The sequence below is a fragment of the Colletotrichum navitas genome (assembly GCF_030913465.1).
Source record: "Colletotrichum navitas strain CBS 125086 chromosome Unknown LY79scaffold_40, whole genome shotgun sequence".
Classification (NCBI taxonomy): domain Eukaryota; kingdom Fungi; phylum Ascomycota; class Sordariomycetes; order Glomerellales; family Glomerellaceae; genus Colletotrichum; species Colletotrichum navitas.
This window is the reverse complement of record NW_026850586.1, coordinates 167167-186301: the sequence shown is the minus strand read 5'-3', so window position 1 is coordinate 186301 and position 19135 is coordinate 167167. Positions and strand designations below refer to the sequence as shown.

At 47.7% G+C, this 19135-nt stretch overlaps 4 protein-coding genes across 4 annotated transcripts; 2 read left to right on the top strand and 2 right to left on the bottom strand.

Annotated features, from left to right (window-relative positions):
- Nucleotides 1-1040: 1040 nt before the first annotated feature.
- LY79DRAFT_634405 (fumarylacetoacetase) lies at nt 1041-2428 on the top strand (the record flags this gene model as incomplete). The annotated part of the gene is made up of 4 exons (XM_060562233.1): nt 1041-1202; nt 1266-1725; nt 1775-1855; nt 1926-2428. 4 exons carry the CDS (start codon nt 1041-1043, stop codon nt 2405-2407), a joined length of 1185 nt encoding a protein of 394 aa, XP_060412887.1. The 3' UTR covers nt 2408-2428.
- Nucleotides 2429-3142: 714 nt separating this feature from the next.
- Nucleotides 3143-4551, bottom strand: LY79DRAFT_580745 (salicylate 1-monooxygenase sala; the record flags this gene model as incomplete). Its single annotated transcript, XM_060560138.1, has 2 exons — nt 3143-3975; nt 4035-4551. The coding sequence occupies 2 exons, from the start codon at nt 4549-4551 to the stop codon at nt 3143-3145; spliced, it is 1350 nt and encodes a 449-aa protein (XP_060412886.1).
- Nucleotides 4552-5703: 1152 nt separating this feature from the next.
- LY79DRAFT_517874 (citrinin biosynthesis oxygenase CtnA) lies at nt 5704-6758 on the bottom strand (the record flags this gene model as incomplete). Its single annotated transcript, XM_060554976.1, has 2 exons — nt 5704-6363; nt 6423-6758. The coding sequence occupies 2 exons, from the start codon at nt 6756-6758 to the stop codon at nt 5704-5706; spliced, it is 996 nt and encodes a 331-aa protein (XP_060412885.1).
- A 2312-nt stretch (nt 6759-9070) lies between these two features.
- LY79DRAFT_689494 (uncharacterized protein) lies at nt 9071-17494 on the top strand (the record flags this gene model as incomplete). Its single annotated transcript, XM_060564715.1, is given in 18 exon segments — nt 9071-9091; nt 9271-9930; nt 10062-10563; nt 10579-10623; nt 10633-10920; nt 10930-10956; nt 10981-11087; nt 11097-11168; nt 11181-11267; nt 11289-11415; nt 11437-11489; nt 11526-11598; nt 11608-11813; nt 11823-12119; nt 12129-12305; nt 12318-14173; nt 14198-14441; nt 14457-17494. Coding segments are annotated over 18 exon segments (7767 nt in total). The 3' UTR covers nt 17382-17494.
- Between the last annotated feature and the right edge of the window lie 1641 nt (nt 17495-19135).

Sequence of the window (19135 nt, the reverse complement as noted above, 5' to 3'; positions counted from 1 at the left end):
TCTTTATATAATATTATATTCTAGTAGAGTAGTTAGATGTTACGTTTTGTAATTTAGCTATTGTATTGTTGTTAGGGCGTTGTCTAAGATATATTGTACTAAGATGTAGGTTTTTAGACGTTTCATTTCATGTTAGATATAAGCGCGTTAAGCGCTAGAACTAAATCGCTTTCGTTTAAATGTTATACCATATTGTCGTGAAGCTGGAATAGCTTCGTGTAGCTAGTATCAGTGGCGACCGCTACAGATGTGGCGTACCATCCGCACGGATCTCCCTGAATTAGTGTTTCTGCCAATTCTCCGGATCGTCCATAGATTCTTAATAAGATAATCAATTTATTCTCGAATGACTAGACGCTGCGGTCCATCACACATGTTTATTTATCCCTTTGAACACCAGGAGGCCTATTTTAGCGTCGCACGGGCCAGAAAAAAAAAACCGGCTACTCAGGATGCAAGTTATGTCAGTAGTGTGCTTATGTTATTGGCCGTCAGCCCTTGCTATTGTGGCCGCTAAGGCATAATAGGTAGCGCTCGTGTTCAAAGGGATAGGTAGAGGAAAATACCGGTAGAGCGAATGATAGGTTATGCGAAATTCTAGAAAAGTAACCCGTTCACTTATGTGACCGGTGCACAGGTGGACTACGTTACGTCGTCGTAAGTTATATAATTTAACTCGGTATTACAGACCGGCTAGGGTTGTTAGAGATTAGGTACAAGAGATTGTCAGCAATCAAAATTGGGTTTGTATTGGTTTCACCTGGGTCTTGGTGATCCGGTTAACCGTACGTATCGGTGGCAGTAAGTATGGTTTATCTTGAAAAGCTTCTTCAAGACCTTAAAGCTTATCTAGCTATGAAACGTCAAGGAACATGGCTCGACTCGTTAATTCAGAGATCCCGGACATGTGACATCAGTCGGTAGGGTATATAAAAGCCCAGAGTACGAATGCAATGATGGAGGCCACCATACCGTATTCCTCCATATCTTATGGTTGCATCTTTTGGGAAAAAGAAATCAGTTAAACTGCGTTAGTTGCCATGAGCTTCTCAGAGCACTTCTCTATCGCCAACATTCCATTTGGGATCGCAAGTACTTCCACTCGCCCAAAGAGTGTAGTCACAAGAGTTGAAGACTCAATAGTCTTTCTGTCGGATCTAGGCCTAGAAGCATCTGAAAATGTCAAGTCCGCATTGTGTCAGGTATCAGTATTACTTCTGACCACTAGTAACGCAGGGCTGTTATTAATATTGAGCCTCGCCTAGGCCACTCTCAATGACTTGGCAGCCATCGACAAGGCTGAGCTTCAGCAATTGCGCAAAAAAATACAGCAGCTCTTGTCTGACAACTCCACACTATCCCGGTACAGTGTATCTGTCGACGATGTCCAATTACACTTACCCATAAGCGTTCAGGAGTTTAGCTCTTTCGCGTGCTTTTTAGACCATATCAAAAACGTAAAGCCATCTATATTACCACTGGCAGAAAAATTTCCGATCTCTTACGTTGGCCGGTCATCATCCATTGTTTCTGGCGGGAGATTTGCCCGGCCATACGGGCTATATCATGACGGGGAAGAAATTATTTTTGGCCCCTCACGTGCAATGGATTATGAACTAGAAGTGGCTTGTATTATTGGCAAGCCGACACAACTCGGAACACACGTATCTGTATCCGACGCTACCGACCATATATTTGGCCTTGTTCTTATGATTGATTGGAGCGGTTTGTTTTATCTACGTCCTGGGAGGGATCTAGTACTAATAGAAATAAGCTCGCGATATTCAGAGCATAGAGATGGGGCTTCTAGGTCCAATGAACGGCAAGTCTTTCGGAACATCAATTAGTCCCTGGGGTGAGTCAGTCCTAAGATGGTAAGGCCTTGTTCATTGTATTATTGTTACTAATTACGAGGCTTGTATTAGTGGTCACGCTTGAAGCGCTTGAAGCATTTGCGACCCCGCTTTTACCAAAGACAAAACCGTCTCCGCCATATTTAAGCAAGGAAAAGTCTAGTTATGATGTCACGCTACAGGCCGAGGTATTGACAGAAGACGGACATACATTGGTTTGCAAATCGCAGCTTAGCTGGATGCACTGGACGTTCGGAGATATAATCTCCCAGCACACAGTTAACGGTTGTAATCTTAGGACTGGCGACGTCTTGTCAGCAGGGACGGTGTCGGGGACAGGGGATAACGAACATGGATGCTTGCTTGAGTTAACTAATGGCGGTAAAGTTGCGTGGGAAACGTCTACGGGTCAGAAGCGGATATATCTACAGGACAGTGACGGTGTGCGTATTAGTGGATACGCTGGGAATGGCGTTGGATTTGGTGATTGCTTGGGTTTTATTGATGCCCCTAAGCCGCTTTACCAAGACAAGGAAATTGTTGTCGTACAGTAATATAAGGCGTTAGTTGCTGCCATACAATTAACGGCGTCGTTTTTGTGTGCGACAATTGTTTAGGAAGCCAAAATCGAAGTGTATTGAAAACGCTTATGTACTTTACTCAAATACACATCTAACAGGTTTGTAATGGTTATAAGACTTTATTGGCTAATTAAAAGGCTGTCGTGAAGCTGGGACAGCTTCGTGTGGCTGGTTCCAGTCAGAGACGCCGCGAAGTGGCGCCTCCAACCGATAAGACTAACATTAGGAAGAGTATTTCTAGGCAATGTTTCTCTCGTACTTAGACTTAGCAAAATCAACTACTTCTCTTCATAAATATAAAGACGCTGCGGTTTGTTACAAAGGCAGGTATCAGTAACTTATTATATATATAATGTAGTTTATGAGTAAGCTATACAAGCAAGCAAGTAAATAGACAACGTGTTTCTAGGCGGTACGCCTGTAGATCAAGAGATAGATATTAGAAGTGCGCTAGCATTGACCAAGGTGGTATGCCAGAACTTAAGGCAGCAAAGTGTAGACTATGTCTTTTTGACTGCTTTAGATCATTTTGAATCTGACATTCGATGGTATTATACTTATTATTGATAGAAAAGCAAAGTACATTGGAATGCCACAGGCGATAAACAAATATATGATTACATCATTCTAAATTCTGATATATGACCACTTAAAAATCATCTTGCGTCATATCCCATGTAAATATTTTATCACTACAACAGGACCCGACTATTCATTAGCATTCATATTTTTGTTATAGTCCTTAATGCTTGTCTTGACCATATCCTCGGGGTCAAAGTGCCATAACTTGTGCGACCTATCTTTCACTTCCTCAAAACACGTCTCAGCTTTGACTCTTTTCTCGGGGATAGCCCAATCCTCCTGGTGGAAGAGGTCAACAACCCTGCGGCTACTATTGACCAACCACTGTGTTCTAGTACGTCTCTTCTCGTCAAAAACCTTGAATGCTGTTTCCAGTGCCTTGTGTTTGGTCGAGGCACCATTACTATTGACCGTTTTGACCACTTGTTCAAGGAGAGTACTCAGACACAGGGCGTCCTCGATGCCGCAGCTTGCCCCAGTACCGTGGTGGGGAGTGCTTGCGTGTGCAGCATCGCCAGCCAAAACAATTCTACCCTTGTTGTAATAAGGTGCAGGATAGTCCCAGGAATCGAACAGCGCCCACTTCATCATGTCGTCAGGCAGCAGAGCCACAAGGTCTTGGACGGTCTGGTTCCAGCCATCTAAAGCCTTTTCGACATCCTTGCGTGAGCCTGTACTCACCATGTGTTGCCAATCAGACCATTCGCTATCATCACTAAGAAAGGCCACAAAATTCATCTGTGTCTTGTTGGCGATAGGGTAATGAAGAATGTGGGCCTTAGGACCGATATGCATATGAAAATTACGCCCTTTCCAGTCGCCAAGAACTTTGTGACAGGCTTCGTAAGGTAAGAGACAGCGGTACGCAACTTTGTGCGCGAAATGCGGGTAGGAGGCAGGGTTTCCTTCTCCCAAGATCAACTCGCGGACGCGGGATTTAATCCCATCACAACCGACAACTGCACATTACACGAGGTCAGAGGATTACCACAAAGGGATGCAAACAAACATTACGTACCCGCATCAGCGTAAGCCTCTTCCCCATCGGTAAATTTGAGTACCAGCTTCGTTTCTGGTCCTGGTTCTTCAATATTGACAAGTCGTTTTCTCCAGGAGACCACATCAGGTGGCAGAAGCTTGACCAGAGACTCAAGCAGTACGTCTCTTCTAACACCCTCAAAGCCCCTCGGCCCAGCATCAAGTACACAGAGAGGTGTCTCATAGTAAGGATCGTCTGGCTTAGGCTGTTCATATCCGTCGACCCAACGCAGAAAATCATGACCGCCACAGTCACTGAGTGGCACAGAGCCACTGCTATAAAGGGCTTTGAGAACGGCCGGGTCGATCATACGCATACACCTTTGGCCAGCACCTGTGAAAGCCACACCAGCCCCAATCTCACGTGGGCCACCCGACTGCTCATATACGTGGACTTTGATGTTGCGCTTGTGAAGCCCAGCTGCAAGAATGAAGCCTACAATGCCTCCGCCAACGATAGCGACAGAAAAGGGGGACTGTTGGTCGTTAGGTCTCATTGTGACAGAGAATCCGGGTATAGTGTTGAATTAAAGACCAATAATGCAGTTTCCAACTTATAGCGTGAAGGAAGGATTCTTGACGTCAAATAGGACTTCAGAGGATTTTTATCTGTTGCTGTATTTGCGACCCTGCCATCGAATCGAAGCATTGGCAAATATCTGATTCGTAGTTTGTCATCGCAAAGATAGGAACCAGGGATTTACTAACAAAGATAGCACTGACCGGACACATTCATTACGCAATAGGTGCCTTGGGTGTGTCAGAAGTAACCTGACAAACATAAACACCGCTCATCCATGTCCGGCCACTGACAGGTGTAATCGATAAATGTAGTTGAAGATCGGGCAATACTTGTCCTTATACAAAACATGCCGGCGGTGATAGAACCACAAACTAACCGTAAGGCTTATCAATGCCCCTGCTAGTCGAAACTCTTTTGTGGATCTGCTTGACTAGCAGTAAGTCTCAGCCAGTCGTCGTTTTTGAAATACTCTCTAATCTTCAGTCTCAAGAACCTTAGCGGCCTTCCTGAGTCATGTGGATCCGGACACCTTCAACTCGCCCCAAAAATACCGAGGCCGACAAACCTTATCGGCATCTAACAAAACTCGCCTAAGAGAGACTTCAGCCTAATTGTTCCCCTTTTGGAGAAGCATGCTTGTCCCGAGCTCAAAGAAAATGTACCCTCAGTCTCAGACAATCTCGTTCAAGATCAAAACGCATTATCTACGGATGAATCCGTACAGCTATTTAATTACTATCCCTACTAGACCCTTATATGTGTAGAAAGCCTATCCTTTTATTATAGTTAGTAATCTAATAGTAAGGCTTCTAGTCATGGTATAGCTAAGGTTAATACTTAGTAACAGTAGTACAGGGTTACTATATCATAACTTATTAACAATCTAACTAGCTACTAATAATCAAGACTAGTTAAGTCAATACTATTATTACTGAGTATTAAGCTTAGCTATACTGTTAGTAGAAAACCTATTATCAAATTACTGACTTACCATATATTTCTTATAACTATATTAGCAGTTTAGAAAACCGTTTTTATAGCTACTAGCCACTATACTTATTATATAGGGACTACACAAGAATAGAGCATAGACATTTATTTTACCTTATAGTATAGGAATACAGCTCTACTGGAGCACCTCGCCAGCCTTTCCCATCGTATCAACCAATCTTTGCCGGATATGCTCCCCAACAATCGTTTCTCCTCCAGACCCATCCAGTGGCTTACACTCTAATTTCAAATTGCCGTTTAAGAAAAAGGCTACACTATGTCTCTCCTTGTCTGTATTTGTAAGCACTCGGTGGCGTGCACTGCGGTAATAACCCGCGGTATAGATTTGCATCATGTCACCCATATTAATGACAAACGCGCCCTCTTTGACCGGAACCGGCACCCATTCCTCGGTAGGCGGATACCAAACTTCAAGCCCCTTAGTTCCTGGTTCCTGCAGTAGCACCGAAACGCAGCCAAAATCAGTGTGGTCAGCTACGCCAAACTGATTCTCGGGGCGCTGTGGTTGAGCTGCATAATGAAGAAATCGCATAGGGATGGAAGGATCGACGGTAAGATTGTCAAAGACATCTTCTGGACAGTTCCATTCCTTAGGCAGTCCCTGTGCCAGGATCTTCAGTAAGATGCCGACAAGGTCAAGCATCTTGGCTTGGTATTCTAAGATGGGGATGCGGAACTGGTCATCTGGCAGAGATGTCGGCCAGAGATTCGGGCCTGTGGAGAATGTACCACAATCAGGATCATCTAGTGCCACCTCTCTGCCAACCATAAAAGTCTATTGCAGCATACATCATTAGCAAAGCCTCTAGATGTGTCTGTAGTTGATGCTCTCACCTCTTTGGTGTCTGGAAGGAGACCTTCATGGTGTGTCTGCATACCAGCGGGCTCATATCCTCTGAATGATTTGCCCAGAGACTTGCCAATCCACACCTCCATACGCTTTTCTTTGGGCAAGGAGAAGAACAGACGATCGACTTCAAGTGCCTTGGCTTGCATTTCAGGGGTGATACCGTGACCGACAAGATAGAAGAAGCCATATGTGCTACAAGCTTTGCTCATGTCGTCTACCACCCTCTGTTTCTCCGACGCCGAGGCGCTGTCCGAGAGCCATGCACTGATGTCGACCGTTGGGATCGTGCGAGTGGAGCTTGTGCCATCGGTTACCGCCATATTGAAAATACTCAACACCAATACAGTCTCGAGTCTTGAAAAAAAAAAAAAGTTGCCTGTTATGTAAAGTGAAAATCTTATTCTTCAATCGAATTACTCTTAAGTTTGACCTGGTCAAGCAGGGAATAATCTGTCTAGCCACAGGATGGAATGCACCTTTAAATATAGTTCTTTCAACCGGCCTGGCAACCAACTTTGGGCGCACACATTTTCAGTTACAAGCCAGCCTTGTGGCGAACTGAAAATTAGTGGCCGGTTCTATTCAAGGACTTGGCATAGAAAGAAATCGCCGGCTGCAGCAATCCACAAATCTCATCCTTCCTGATGGTTTTGTAAAAGGTTTTTCTTGAGACAGCGTAAAAGTAAAAACGGTAATCTCTAACCTCCATAGTTACTACCTTGCTTGGTGACAGGCCTGCTAATTCTGTGAATATACGGTGTAATACTAACAGTCCTGCGGATATTTTCTACAATAGGGCAAACACTCCACCACTTCCGTTTTGACAATCAATAAAGGCATGCCAGGCAGTCCGCCGGGCAGTTTTCCAAGTCATGTCATGTTCGAACTGATGAGATTGGCTAGCGTAGTATTTTAGTGGAAGACCATGCCAGCAACACATTCATGATCTTCCTGGGCATAGGGCAATCGCCCCACTGCTGGCGTTTTGACGATCAATACAAGGTATGGCAGGCAGTGCGCCGGGCAGTTTCCTAAGTCATGTCATGTTCGAAGCAATAAGGTTGGCTAACATACCATTAGAAGCCCAGGCCAGCCACACTCTATATCTGACTCAAGATCTTCCTATGGCCTAAGCACAGACCCTGTTAAACTTAATATTTAGTTGTGACCCGTGCTTAACAGTTTACGGCCTAGGGTTGTAGCGTTTAGGATGATTAGTAATAAAGGTTAACAAGAGAAATCAATTGCGTATCTGATCTAACAGAATCACATGTATCAAAGGTCGTATGTTCTAGGTCTAGTTGCGAATTCTAGGATGTATACTATTACAGAAACAAATAACCACGTTTCAGTTCAAGCCTACATGACGGCTAGAATTTGACACAAAATGCTCTCCGTAAGGCCTGGAGATACATCTCTCAGCGCTCGTCAGCTCAGATATCAGGTATGTATATTACCCCTGTAATTTAGTTAGATGCTTAAGTTTAGTCAAAGCGTACTACTATCAGCATTTTGCAGACTCAGGCACTCGACATACAGCATCAAGGTTGAAGATTACACCGAAGCGACCAAAGATGCAGTAGAGAGTTCCAAAGTGAATCTGGAATAGTCTAAAGATAGCCCTAAGCTAAATGCATTTAGATTACCGCTAACACATCAATCTTTCATGCCTTGATGCGAAGTTCCACCCAGTGCTAAAAATGCAGATGGCAGCATAAATTGACCCTGAGGCAAACGAAGCCATTCTGCAGTACATTTATAGTCTAGTTTGTTCCAGCGCCGAAACAGTGTCTAATGAATCTTTATGCATTTCTTAGTTTACTTGGGTAAAGAGGAAAAAAAAAAAAACCTAGTATTGTATTAGCCTAGTCTGCATAACACTGAGAGAATGTTATAAAATTATAGTAATGAAGGTCCCTTTCAAGAAGAACCTGTAGATAATAGGAAGTAAATAAAAGTGTTTTTTTTTTCCTATTCCCAAGGTCAATATGAATACAGTATAATGTAACACTGTTGAAACCCGTTGCCTCATGAATAAGCGGACGCTATCGGACAGTATAGGAAATAATGTTTGAGCTTTTCCACTCACTAAAAGTGTAATAGATCGCTGAAAGAAAACAAGCAGGGGACGGTTGTCGCCTATGATCGACCCGCGACTCGTGTTGTCCGTCTTATGGTGGACGAGGACATCGAGCAAGGTAGTCTTTCCGGAGCCGGAGGAGCCCATCATGACGCCTAGCAGGTCCGGCTTGCTAAAAGTCGCCGAATAAATTGACAAAAATGGAATGTCGTATGGGGAAAAGTGTTTGAATCGTTTTGGTGGACCCATAGAACTTTGATGACGATGGTTATGGTGCTAGAATTACCAATACATCGATGGTTCATTAACCGTGCACTCGAGACAGCACAGAGTTTGTGCCTTCCGCAAGTCCGGCTACGAATCAAGCATTTGGAGATCAACCGCCCAAGTACTGGGATTGACTAGTGGCTAGACTTCAGTTCATTGGTTCGTAGACTGAGATCTACCATGTCTTGTTACTGTACACAGAATTGACAGCCGGCAATGCAGGGTTGAGTGTGGTGTCAATCATGGATTCATGGTTGTCTTCTTGGCACATCTCTTAGTTGTTACATGTGGGCCAATAGCTTTCGTGTGTGGCATAGAATGCACACTGGGGAATCGAAGGTTAAATACCCTTTGGTATCACATAAATTGTTAATTGATTTCCTTTTCAACTCACCTCAACGCGCTGCCCTGCCCTCCTCTTACCACTTCCTCTCAACACTAGCCCAACTCTATGTGATTTCACCATCATGTTGACTTTCAACCAGCTTCTTGAAAATTCGCAAGGGCCCAGCATCTTGCTTTTTGGCCCCCTCGCCCTTGACTTTGACCGTACTGGTTTAGAGAGGCTCTCTAAGGTAGTTGTAGGGAACACGGAGTTCGACTGGGTGCTTGAGACTCTGGGGAGCCTTCCTGAGTACTGGGAAACTGTTACTGCTTCGGTTCCGAGTTTAAAAGACTCCGACCCGAAACGGAAAAAGCAGCTACATGATTTACTCGAAGCCTTCCAGGGTTCCCAAAGATGGCCCGATATGAGTTGTCCTTTACCGAACACTCTTGTTGTGCCTGAGTTGAGTTATCCTTTACCGAACACTCTTCTCATTCCGCTTGTCGTCGCTTATCAGATCACACAATACACGGCATTCATCAACCATAAGAACGATAGGACGGGAGGCGATGTTGCCAACACGGAGACGCTCGGCTTGTGTACGGGACTTCTGGGCGCTTTCGCCGCCTCCAGTGCCGGTGACAACAAAGATCTTTTGACTAAGTATGGCGCTGCTGCTATGCGTCTCGGTCTACTTGTCGGCATGGTGGTCGATGCTCAGAACTCATTGGAGCCGACTAGATCTCTCAGCGTGGCATGGAACTCGGCCGAGGGTGGTGAAGAGGCGAGGCGAATTCTGGCGTTGGATGAGTTCCAGGGTGTAAGTTGCAACATTGCCGGATGCCAATTCCATCAACCTATTGAATCGATAGCACAAATTTGGAAACCCTATCATTCGGAAATTTCTCTATTCAATACTTTGTTTGCTAATGAGCTAACTAATCCTTTCAGAACTACGTCTCAGTCCACTTTGATGAGACACGCGCTACCGTAACAACCCCGGCAACGAGTATTCGGGCACTGCAGCAGCGGCTGCGTGAGTCGTCGCTCATTGCATCTGAAATCGGCCTTCTTGGACCATTTCATTCCAATCGCAACCTCGACTATCTGGACGCTCTATTGGAATTCACCGATAGGCACCCGGAGTTTCACTTCGCCGATGCAAGGGACCTTGTCTTTCCCACCCGGTCAGATAAAGACGGGTCTGTCTTGACCAACAACAGCTTGCATAAACAAGCCCTCGAGTCCATTCTTATTCACCCACCACAATGGTGGAAATCATTTAGAGCTGCCCAGGCTGCCAGTCTACAGAATAATGTCAACTACGACAACCCCATCGTCGTTGAGTTTGGATTGGAGCGTTGTGTCCCACCCTCTCTTATGCGTTCGCTTCGTCCGCATGTCATCCACCTGGCCGATCACGATTCTATAATGTTCGAGAGAGCTCCTCGGGGTGTTTCCCACTCAGACATTGCCGTTGTTGGCATGGCATGCAAGGTGGCTGGTGCCGATGGTCTCGAAGAGTTCTGGGACCTCCTCTGCACCGGTGAACCACAGCATCAGGAGCTCACGGGTCAGCGCTTCAGCTTCCAGACACCGTTCCGCCCAGCCGACCCCAAGCGCAAATGGTTTGCGAATCTGATCTCCGGCGCAGATCAGTTTGACCACAAATTTTTCAAGAGAAGCCCCCGCGAGAGCGCAACCATGGACCCTCAGCAGCGCTGGATGTTGCAGATTGCCTACCAGGCCGTAGAGCAATCTGGCTACTTCAACGCCAACAACCCCGAGAGGTCAGTCGGCTGCTATATTGGTCTGCGAGGGAACGATTATTACGATAACGTTGCGTGTCATCCGCCGAACGCATTCGCAGCGACGGGAAATCTCCAGGCATTCGTGGCCGGTAAGATTAGCCATCAATTCGACTGGACAGGACCAGCCATGACGATTGATACGGCCTGTTCTTCTTCCCTTGTCGCTGTTCACCAGGCGTGCCGGGCCATTCTTAGCGGAGACTGCAACGCTGCCCTCGCGGGAGGGGCTCACGTCATGACGAGCCCTGTGTGGTTTCAGAACCTGGCCGGGGCTTCGTTCTTGAGCCCTACTGGTCAATGTAAGCCGTTCGATGCTGCGGCTGATGGCTATTGTAGAGGTGACGGTGTGGGCGCTCTCTTTTTGAAGCGACACTCTCAGGCTATTGCGGACGGTGACCAGATATTGGGTGTCATTCCTGCGACCGCGGTGCAACAAAACCTGAACTGCACGCCGATATTCGTCCCTAACGCGCCATCTCTTTCTGATTTATTCAGTACTGTCACGTCTCGGGCAGGAATCGCTCCAGCCCAGATATCAGTTGTCGAGGCTCATGGGACCGGAACGGCTGTAGGGGACCCCGCAGAATACGGTGGTATCCGGAAGGTTTTGGCCGGACCCAATCGCAGCGGCCCTCTGGTTCTCGGCTCCGTCAAAGGCTTGGTAGGGCATACCGAATGTGCTTCAGGTATTGTGTCAGCGATCAAAATTCTGCTTATGATCCAAAAGGGCATGATCCCCCCGCAAGCGAGCTTCAAGACCATTAATCCTGCCATTGGAGCGTCGCCACAAGATAATATCCGCATCGCAACGAGCTTGGAGCCATGGCAAGAGGATTTCCGGGCAGCCTTGATCAACAATTACGGCGCTTCGGGTTCCAATGCTTCCATGATCGTCACTCAGCCGACCGGGAAGAGAGCAATGAACCCACCTGCTGTTGCTGGCAGATATCCCTTCTGGCTTAGTGCTTCTGACGACGATGCTCTCGCTCGGTATGCGAAAGTTCTGAAAAATTTCTTGGACGGCAAAGCGGGCAAGACTGCAGCCTTGGCAAACATCTCCTTCAATGTCGCCCGTCAAAGCAACCGTCAGCTCCAGAGAGCACTTGTTTTCACCGCGAAATCAGTGGATGATATAAGGCACATCTTGACATCAGTTGCGTCAGGGACTGGTTCTGGAGTCTTGCCGGTGGATCGACCAGTTCCAAAGCCGGTTGTTCTCTGTTTTGGGGGGCAGATCTCATCCTATATCGGCCTCGACAAGAACGTGTATGACCGTGTAGCAGTGCTCCGGAAGCATATCAACGAGGTTGATGCCAAAGCGAGATCAATTGGTGCTGGATCCATCTTTCCGGCCATCTTCGCACGAACAGCCATCACGGATACAGTAACATTGCAGACGGCTCTATTCGCGTTCCAGTATGCCTGTGCAAAGAGCTGGATTGAGTCCGGTGTCAAACCCGTGGCAGTTGTAGGCCATAGCTTCGGAGAACTCACTGCGCTTTGTGTTTCGGGAGCGCTTTCTCTCGATGACACTGTCAAGATGATTGTCGGTCGTGCCACACTTATCAGAGATGCTTGGGGGCCCGAAAAGGGTGCCATGATGGCAATAGAGGCCGATTTGAGCGAAGTTCAATCACTCCTTGACCAATCGGCTCAGGCGTGCCCTGATGCAGGGCCAGCTACTATTGCCTGCTATAACGGACCAAGAAGCTTCACGGTCGCTGGATCTGCTACCGCAATCGACGCCGTCGCAGATACGGTCTCGAAGCGCGGCTCGTCATCGTGCCGGGTCAAGAGGCTTAACGTGACCAATGCATTCCACAGTGCATTGGTCGATCCTCTCATGAAACGGCTTGAGGAATTGGCTCAAGAATTGAAATTCCGCGAGCCTGTGTTGCCTCTTGAGAGAACCTCGACTCTTACACCCGCGACGAGGATGCAGCCCAGCTATGTTGCCGAGCATATGCGCTCGCCAGTATACTTCTGTCAGGCCATTGAGCGTATCCATAGGAAACACCCTTCGAGCATTTTCCTTGAAGTAGGATCCAACTCGACAATCACCTCTATGGCTAGCCGTGCGCTTGGAAACCCAGATGGATCCCATTTCCAGGGAATCAACATCACCAACTGCGACGACGGCTGGGACAAGCTCACTGATGCGACAGTAAATCTATGGAAGGCGGGCCTCGCTGCCCACCACTGGGGGCATCATGCCTTGAATACTTCGGAACACACACCGCTTCTGCTTCCTCCCTACCAGTTCGAGAAGTCATCACACTGGATGGAACTCAAATCGAGTGCGCCGGCAGTCGATGTAGTCCCCCAGGCTGCACCCGTACAAGCCCCGCAGCCTCAGCGTCTGATAACCTTTGCTGGCTACAAGGAAGAAGGCAGCGATCATCATGTTCGATTCCAGATCAATACTGCAATGGCAGAATACCAAAAATCTCTTGAAGGTCATCTGATCGCGCAGGCAGCTCCTATATGTCCGGCTACGATCCAGACAGGCTTCGTCCTTAACGCCTTGTCTGAGCTGAGGCCCGAGTTGTCGAGTCTAGTGCCGCAGACGCACGATGTGAAATTCCTATCGCCCATCTGTCGCGACCCAGGAAGGTCCCTGTGGATTGATGCTATCGAGACGAAAGCCATGATATGGGATTGGACGATCTATAGTACGGGAGCGAACGAATACGATAAGTTGTCCCATACTTCGGGACAGCTGGAATTCCGCTCTAGTCATGATCATTCCCTCATGGCGGAACTTTCGCGGTATGAACGCCTCTTTAGTCATCAGCGGTGCGTCGATATGTTGAACAGCAACAATGTCGACGACGTCCTAGGGACACGAACAATCTACATGCTATTCTCGGATATAGTCGAGTACGGCGAGGAGTACAGAGGAGTCACGAAGCTCGTTGGAAAGGGCACCGAGTCAGCGGCGCAAGTGGTGCGCAAGAATACGCAAAACGAGTCCTGGTACGATGCTCACCTCGCCGACACCTTCTGCCAGCTCGGCGGTATTTGGGCCAACTGCATGGCTGCCGACCGTACACCGGGAGAAGTCTTCATCGCAAACGGTATTGAGCAATGGATTCGCTCGCCAAAAGTTCTGAAAAAACCCCCGCCACAAGCTTTCAATGTCTTCGCCGCCAATGCCCGGACATCCGACAAGGCGACACTCACCGACGTCTTTATTTTTGATGCTGCAGACGGATCGTTGTGTGAGGTCATTCTCGGTATTGGGTACAGCAAGTGCCAAAAAACATCGTTGCAGAGGCTACTGTTGCGTCTAACCGCTGGAAAACCCGAAGATGAGCTTCATGCCAGCGCTCCAAGTTCGAGCGCCATTCCGTTGCCGAGCACGGATCGACAGCCATTCCAGCAGCAAGAGGCTGTCGCCCAGCGCCCAGAGGCTGTTGCCCAGCGCCCAGAGGCTGTTGCCCAGCGCCCAGAGGCTTTCACAAAGCAGCCCGAGCCAATAAATACCACGAAGCCAAAGCAACAGCCCAAGAACGATGTGGTACCCCGAGTCAAGGCTATTCTGGCTGAATTGTCCGGCATTGAAGTAGCTGACATCAAAGACGACAGCCAGCTTGCGGACCTCGGGATAGACTCACTCGTAGGCATGGAGATGGCACACGAGATTGAAGCTGCTTACAAAATTACTCTTCCTGAGAGTGAGCTCATCGACATTGTCGACCTACCTGGACTTATCGCATTGGTCCAAAGGACTCTAGGGGGCGACAGCAATTCAGTCGACACACCTACGTCTCTTGATTCAAGTCTGGATGGTAGTTGGGAAATTGGCGAATGGGAGGCGAAGAGCAGATCAGATGCTGATGTATCATCGCGACCAACCTCGCCTGACACAATTACAGCCGAAAGCAAGGGAACCAGTAGATTGAGTACTGATTCCAGCACAAACTCGCTTCTTTCATTCGACGACGTTATGCATGCTTTCCAAGAGACAAAAACTCTGACAGATGGCAGAATCGCCGAACAAGGTCAGAAGGCCTATGTTGACGAGGCGCTTCCCTTGCAGACGAAGTTGACGATTGCCCTCACCCTTGATACTTTTGAAAAGTTGAACCAACCACTCCGAAGTGTTCCGTCCGGTACAACGTTGGCATTTGTGCCGCACAAAGAAGGGCAAGGGCATTTGGTCAGGTATCTGTATCGCATGCTGGAGACCGAGACGCAGACAATCATTGTCAACAGCAATGACACTATCACCAGAACAGCAGTGCCTTTTGCACAATCCAGCTCCAGCGAGTCAATCTATCGAGAGCTTACGACACGTTTTCCAGATCAGAGCACCGCCAACAAGCTTACCAAATACGCCGGCGACCACCTCGCCGAGGTGTTGAGCGGTAAAACGGATGGCGTAAAGCTCATCTTTGGCTCTGCTGAGGGGCGCGAGCTCGTCTCAAGCTTTTATGCCGACTGGCCACTGAATCAAGCTCTATACAAACTCATGGACGACTTCTTCATTCAACTAGGCAAAAAGCTCGGAAGAAACCCAAGCAGCGGCCCGCTCAAGATCCTTGAAATGGGCGCTGGGACGGGGGGAACAACCAAGCGACTGGTGCCCCTGTTGGCCAGTCTAGGCGTGCCTATCGAGTACACCTTTACGGATCTCGCACCATCTTTTGTGGCCGCCGCGCGAAAGAAGTGGGGCAAAGAGTATCCGTTCATGAAGTTCCGGACACACGATATCGAAAAAGTTCCTGACCAAGACCTGCTTGGGACACAGCACATTGTAGTATCCAGTAACGCCGTACATGCTACACATGACTTGGTCGTATCTACCGGTAACATACGCAAGATCCTCCGCCCTGAAGGTCTTCTCCTAATGCTTGAAATGACGCGCACGCCGTATTGGGTTGACCTTGTATTTGGGCTATTTGAAGGGTGGTGGCTCTTCGAAGACGGCCGGTCACATGCACTCACGCATGAGACCAGGTGGCGCAAAGACTTGCAGTCAGCTGGGTATGGTCTTGTTGACTGGACTGAAGGTTCAACAAAGGAGAGTGAGATTGAGAAACTGGTGATTGCTATGGCAGATCCATCTTCGTTGAGGTACGAGACAAGCGCCCGCACGAGCTTTTTGCCGCCCATGAGAAGCGAGTCCACTGACTGTGCTGCTCGACAGGCTGTAGTGGACCGATTCATTACCAATCTAGTCGAGGGCTATGATCTGGCAGCGGCAGAGGATTCTGCGTTTCTGGAAAATTCGTCATCATCAACTCCAGGCACGACAGTTTTGATCACTGGCGCTACAGGAAGCCTTGGGTCACATCTTGTGGACATCTGTGCTTCGATCCCATCTACAACTCGGGTATTCTGCCTCAACAGGCGATCCAAGGATGAGAGCGACCCAGAAAAGCGTCAGAAACAAGTCATGGCCGAGAGGGGTATACCAATCAACGGACAAGCTGCAGCCAAGTTGGTGGTTCTCGAGGCAGACCTTTCCAAGCCGCTCCTTGGGCTGACAGGAAAAGACTATGCGCAACTTGTCAGCAGTACTACACACATTATCCACAACGCTTGGCCCATGTCTTTCAAGTGGCCCGTTCAACGCTTTGAGCCAAGTCTAAAGGGCCTGCTGAACTTGTTGATACTTTCACGACGTGCAACAAATTACCGTCGCCACCATCACGACCCTGCCTTCAAGATGACGTTCCAGTTCATTTCAAGTATTGCCGTAGTGGGCCATTACCCTCTCCGTACCGGAAAAGCGGCAATTCCAGAGGAGCGCATGTCATTGTCATCTGTACTACCCACCGGCTACGGCGATGCCAAGTACATCTGTGAGTGCTTGCTGGACGGAACGTTGCACAAAGACTCAGGTCGATTTCACGCTATGAGCGTGAGGCTGGGGCAGATTGCTGGAGCTAGCAAGAATGGTGTCTGGAGTCCGTCAGAGCATGTGCCTTTCTTGATCAAGTCGAGCCAGACACTTAAGGCACTGCCGGACTTTGGCGAGGGAAGTGTTATGAGCTGGACGCCGGTGGATATCGTGGCAAAATCGTGCGTCGACTTGCTTTTCCAACCCACGTCAGGGGAGAAAAAGAATGGGCAGACCTGCTATCCATTTTACAATATCGATAACCCGATTCGGCAGCCATGGAGAGAGGTGATGAGAGTCTTGGCTGAGGAACTTGTGCCGGGAGACATCTTGAGTGTTGTGCCGTTCGAAGACTGGATACGACGTGTCAGAGACTTCAGGCCACCGCCAAGCTGCGGTCGAGAAAAGCCTGGGCCTGATATGATGAACCCAGCGAGTTTGCTAGCTGATTTCTTCGAGAATGACTTTAGGCGTATGTCCTGTGGTGGCGTATTGCTTGGTACTACGCAGACAAGAGAGCATTCGAGAACGTTGGCCGGGTATGGCGCTGTGGATAAGGAGTATTTGAAATTGGTGTTAAGGAGTTGGCGTGAAAGGGGATTCCTTAAATAGTTTGTCTCTGTTATAGAGCAGGGCTGCTAAGAAGTTCCGAAACTGGCTGGTAAATCATTAGCTATAGTTAGTTATGTTGCTGTTGTATTGCATTGAGGGCTTGGAAATCTGGAAAATCAACGATTCAGTTAGATTGACAAATTTGGAGCGTGAGCTTGCGAATCCTATATTGTTAAAAAACTGGAAATGAAACTAGAGATCTTTTCTGTCTATTGATTTTCTACTATCAGCATTCGTAATTGGTGCATGTGACTTGAATAACTTTGTTCAAGCTTCGCGCTGACTTCTCATGAGTGTTTATATCAAAGAAAGCCCCTCTAGAGCCTCAGAGGGATTCTGCTAATACGTATATATAATGTTTTGAGTAATGGTGGCCCTTAGTCAGAATACGCTATCCTAGGAACAACTTTGTAGGCGTTCTCTGAGGTCAACTAACAGCCTTGAAGTTTGAGAAACCTATCGCTTCGCAATATACCTTCAAGATTAACTTTTTTGGCGTCGAACTATTACGAATTTTCTAGAAATGCAACCATACTTCTTTTCTCGGTATCAGTCATCTAAGCCACAGCATCACAGACCTAAAGTTCATCGTGGTTTAAGCTTACCGTTTTACCATTCCCAATGCCGCCAAAGTTTGACAACACTAACCCAAAGCCCACTCTGTTCTGATGGCGCTTTCCAAAGTCAACTCTAGCGTGACTCTCTGTGCAGTCAAAGGACTCCGTGTTTTGATTGCACACAATGGCCAATAAAGGGCCAAGCTTCGCATTAGTGAAGAATATATGGCTGTAATACTTTTCAGCTTCTCTGACTCTTGGCCCCTCAGTGTTTTTTTACCGTGTTATACAGTCCTGTGCACAGCCCAGGGGTGTTGGTCACGCAGAGGCTGTAATGAGTTAATGTTGTCGCAATTCTTTTACCGTTGGATATTAGATCAACCAAAATCGTGTTATTTTAGGCCCTTCTCGAAGTGTCCCAACACCAACGCATTAGGTTGATTGATATTCCCTAAGGAGCTCTTTGGTTATAGCCCCGGCTAATTCCTAAGGTGGAATCATCTCGATCAAGAAGCCGCTAGCAAGCTGAGACGCAGCATCCACGGACGTTTGGTTGAGACCTTGACGAACCAATGGGGAACTCGCTGGGGTCTTTTGTGCTGAGATCAGCTCTCGGAAGCACCGAGCCAGCCCCTTGTCGCGCCGCGTTAACCGCTACCATTTCAGGTAACTAACTTGGGCAAAGGTGCATCCACCCTCAAGACCTTAACATTCAGCCTTGATGATGACTGTTAGCTTTAAAGCGGCCAACAGGTAAAATCCCTTTCCCTATTGCCTCACAACTTCGCCCAATGTGGGCCTTTCAACAAACGTTAATGTTAAGATTATCATTACAGCCATGGCTGCAACTCAAGCATCCCATCCATGCAAGCGTGTTCTTAACCGGAAACAGCCCTTTGGATCCAAAGTTCGCAAGAAGGGTTGATCTAAAAAAAACCGACAATGCTCTCGTCGCTCCCAGTGTTGTTGCATTATAATGAATTCAATGTCAAGGAGCCAAATGCTAGGTCACAAGAGGTCCAGTGGAGTGCCGCATCACAGATCAACCAAACGACTAGGGATCGCTAAGTGGTAGTATTAGCCTCGTAAGTGCGTCTTACTGATATTGCAGTCTTGAGGAGGGCTTGCGACTTTACAGGTGTGCTTGTAAAAGGCACGCTAAGTCCTAAAATGGACACAGTGCATGTAGTCAATTTG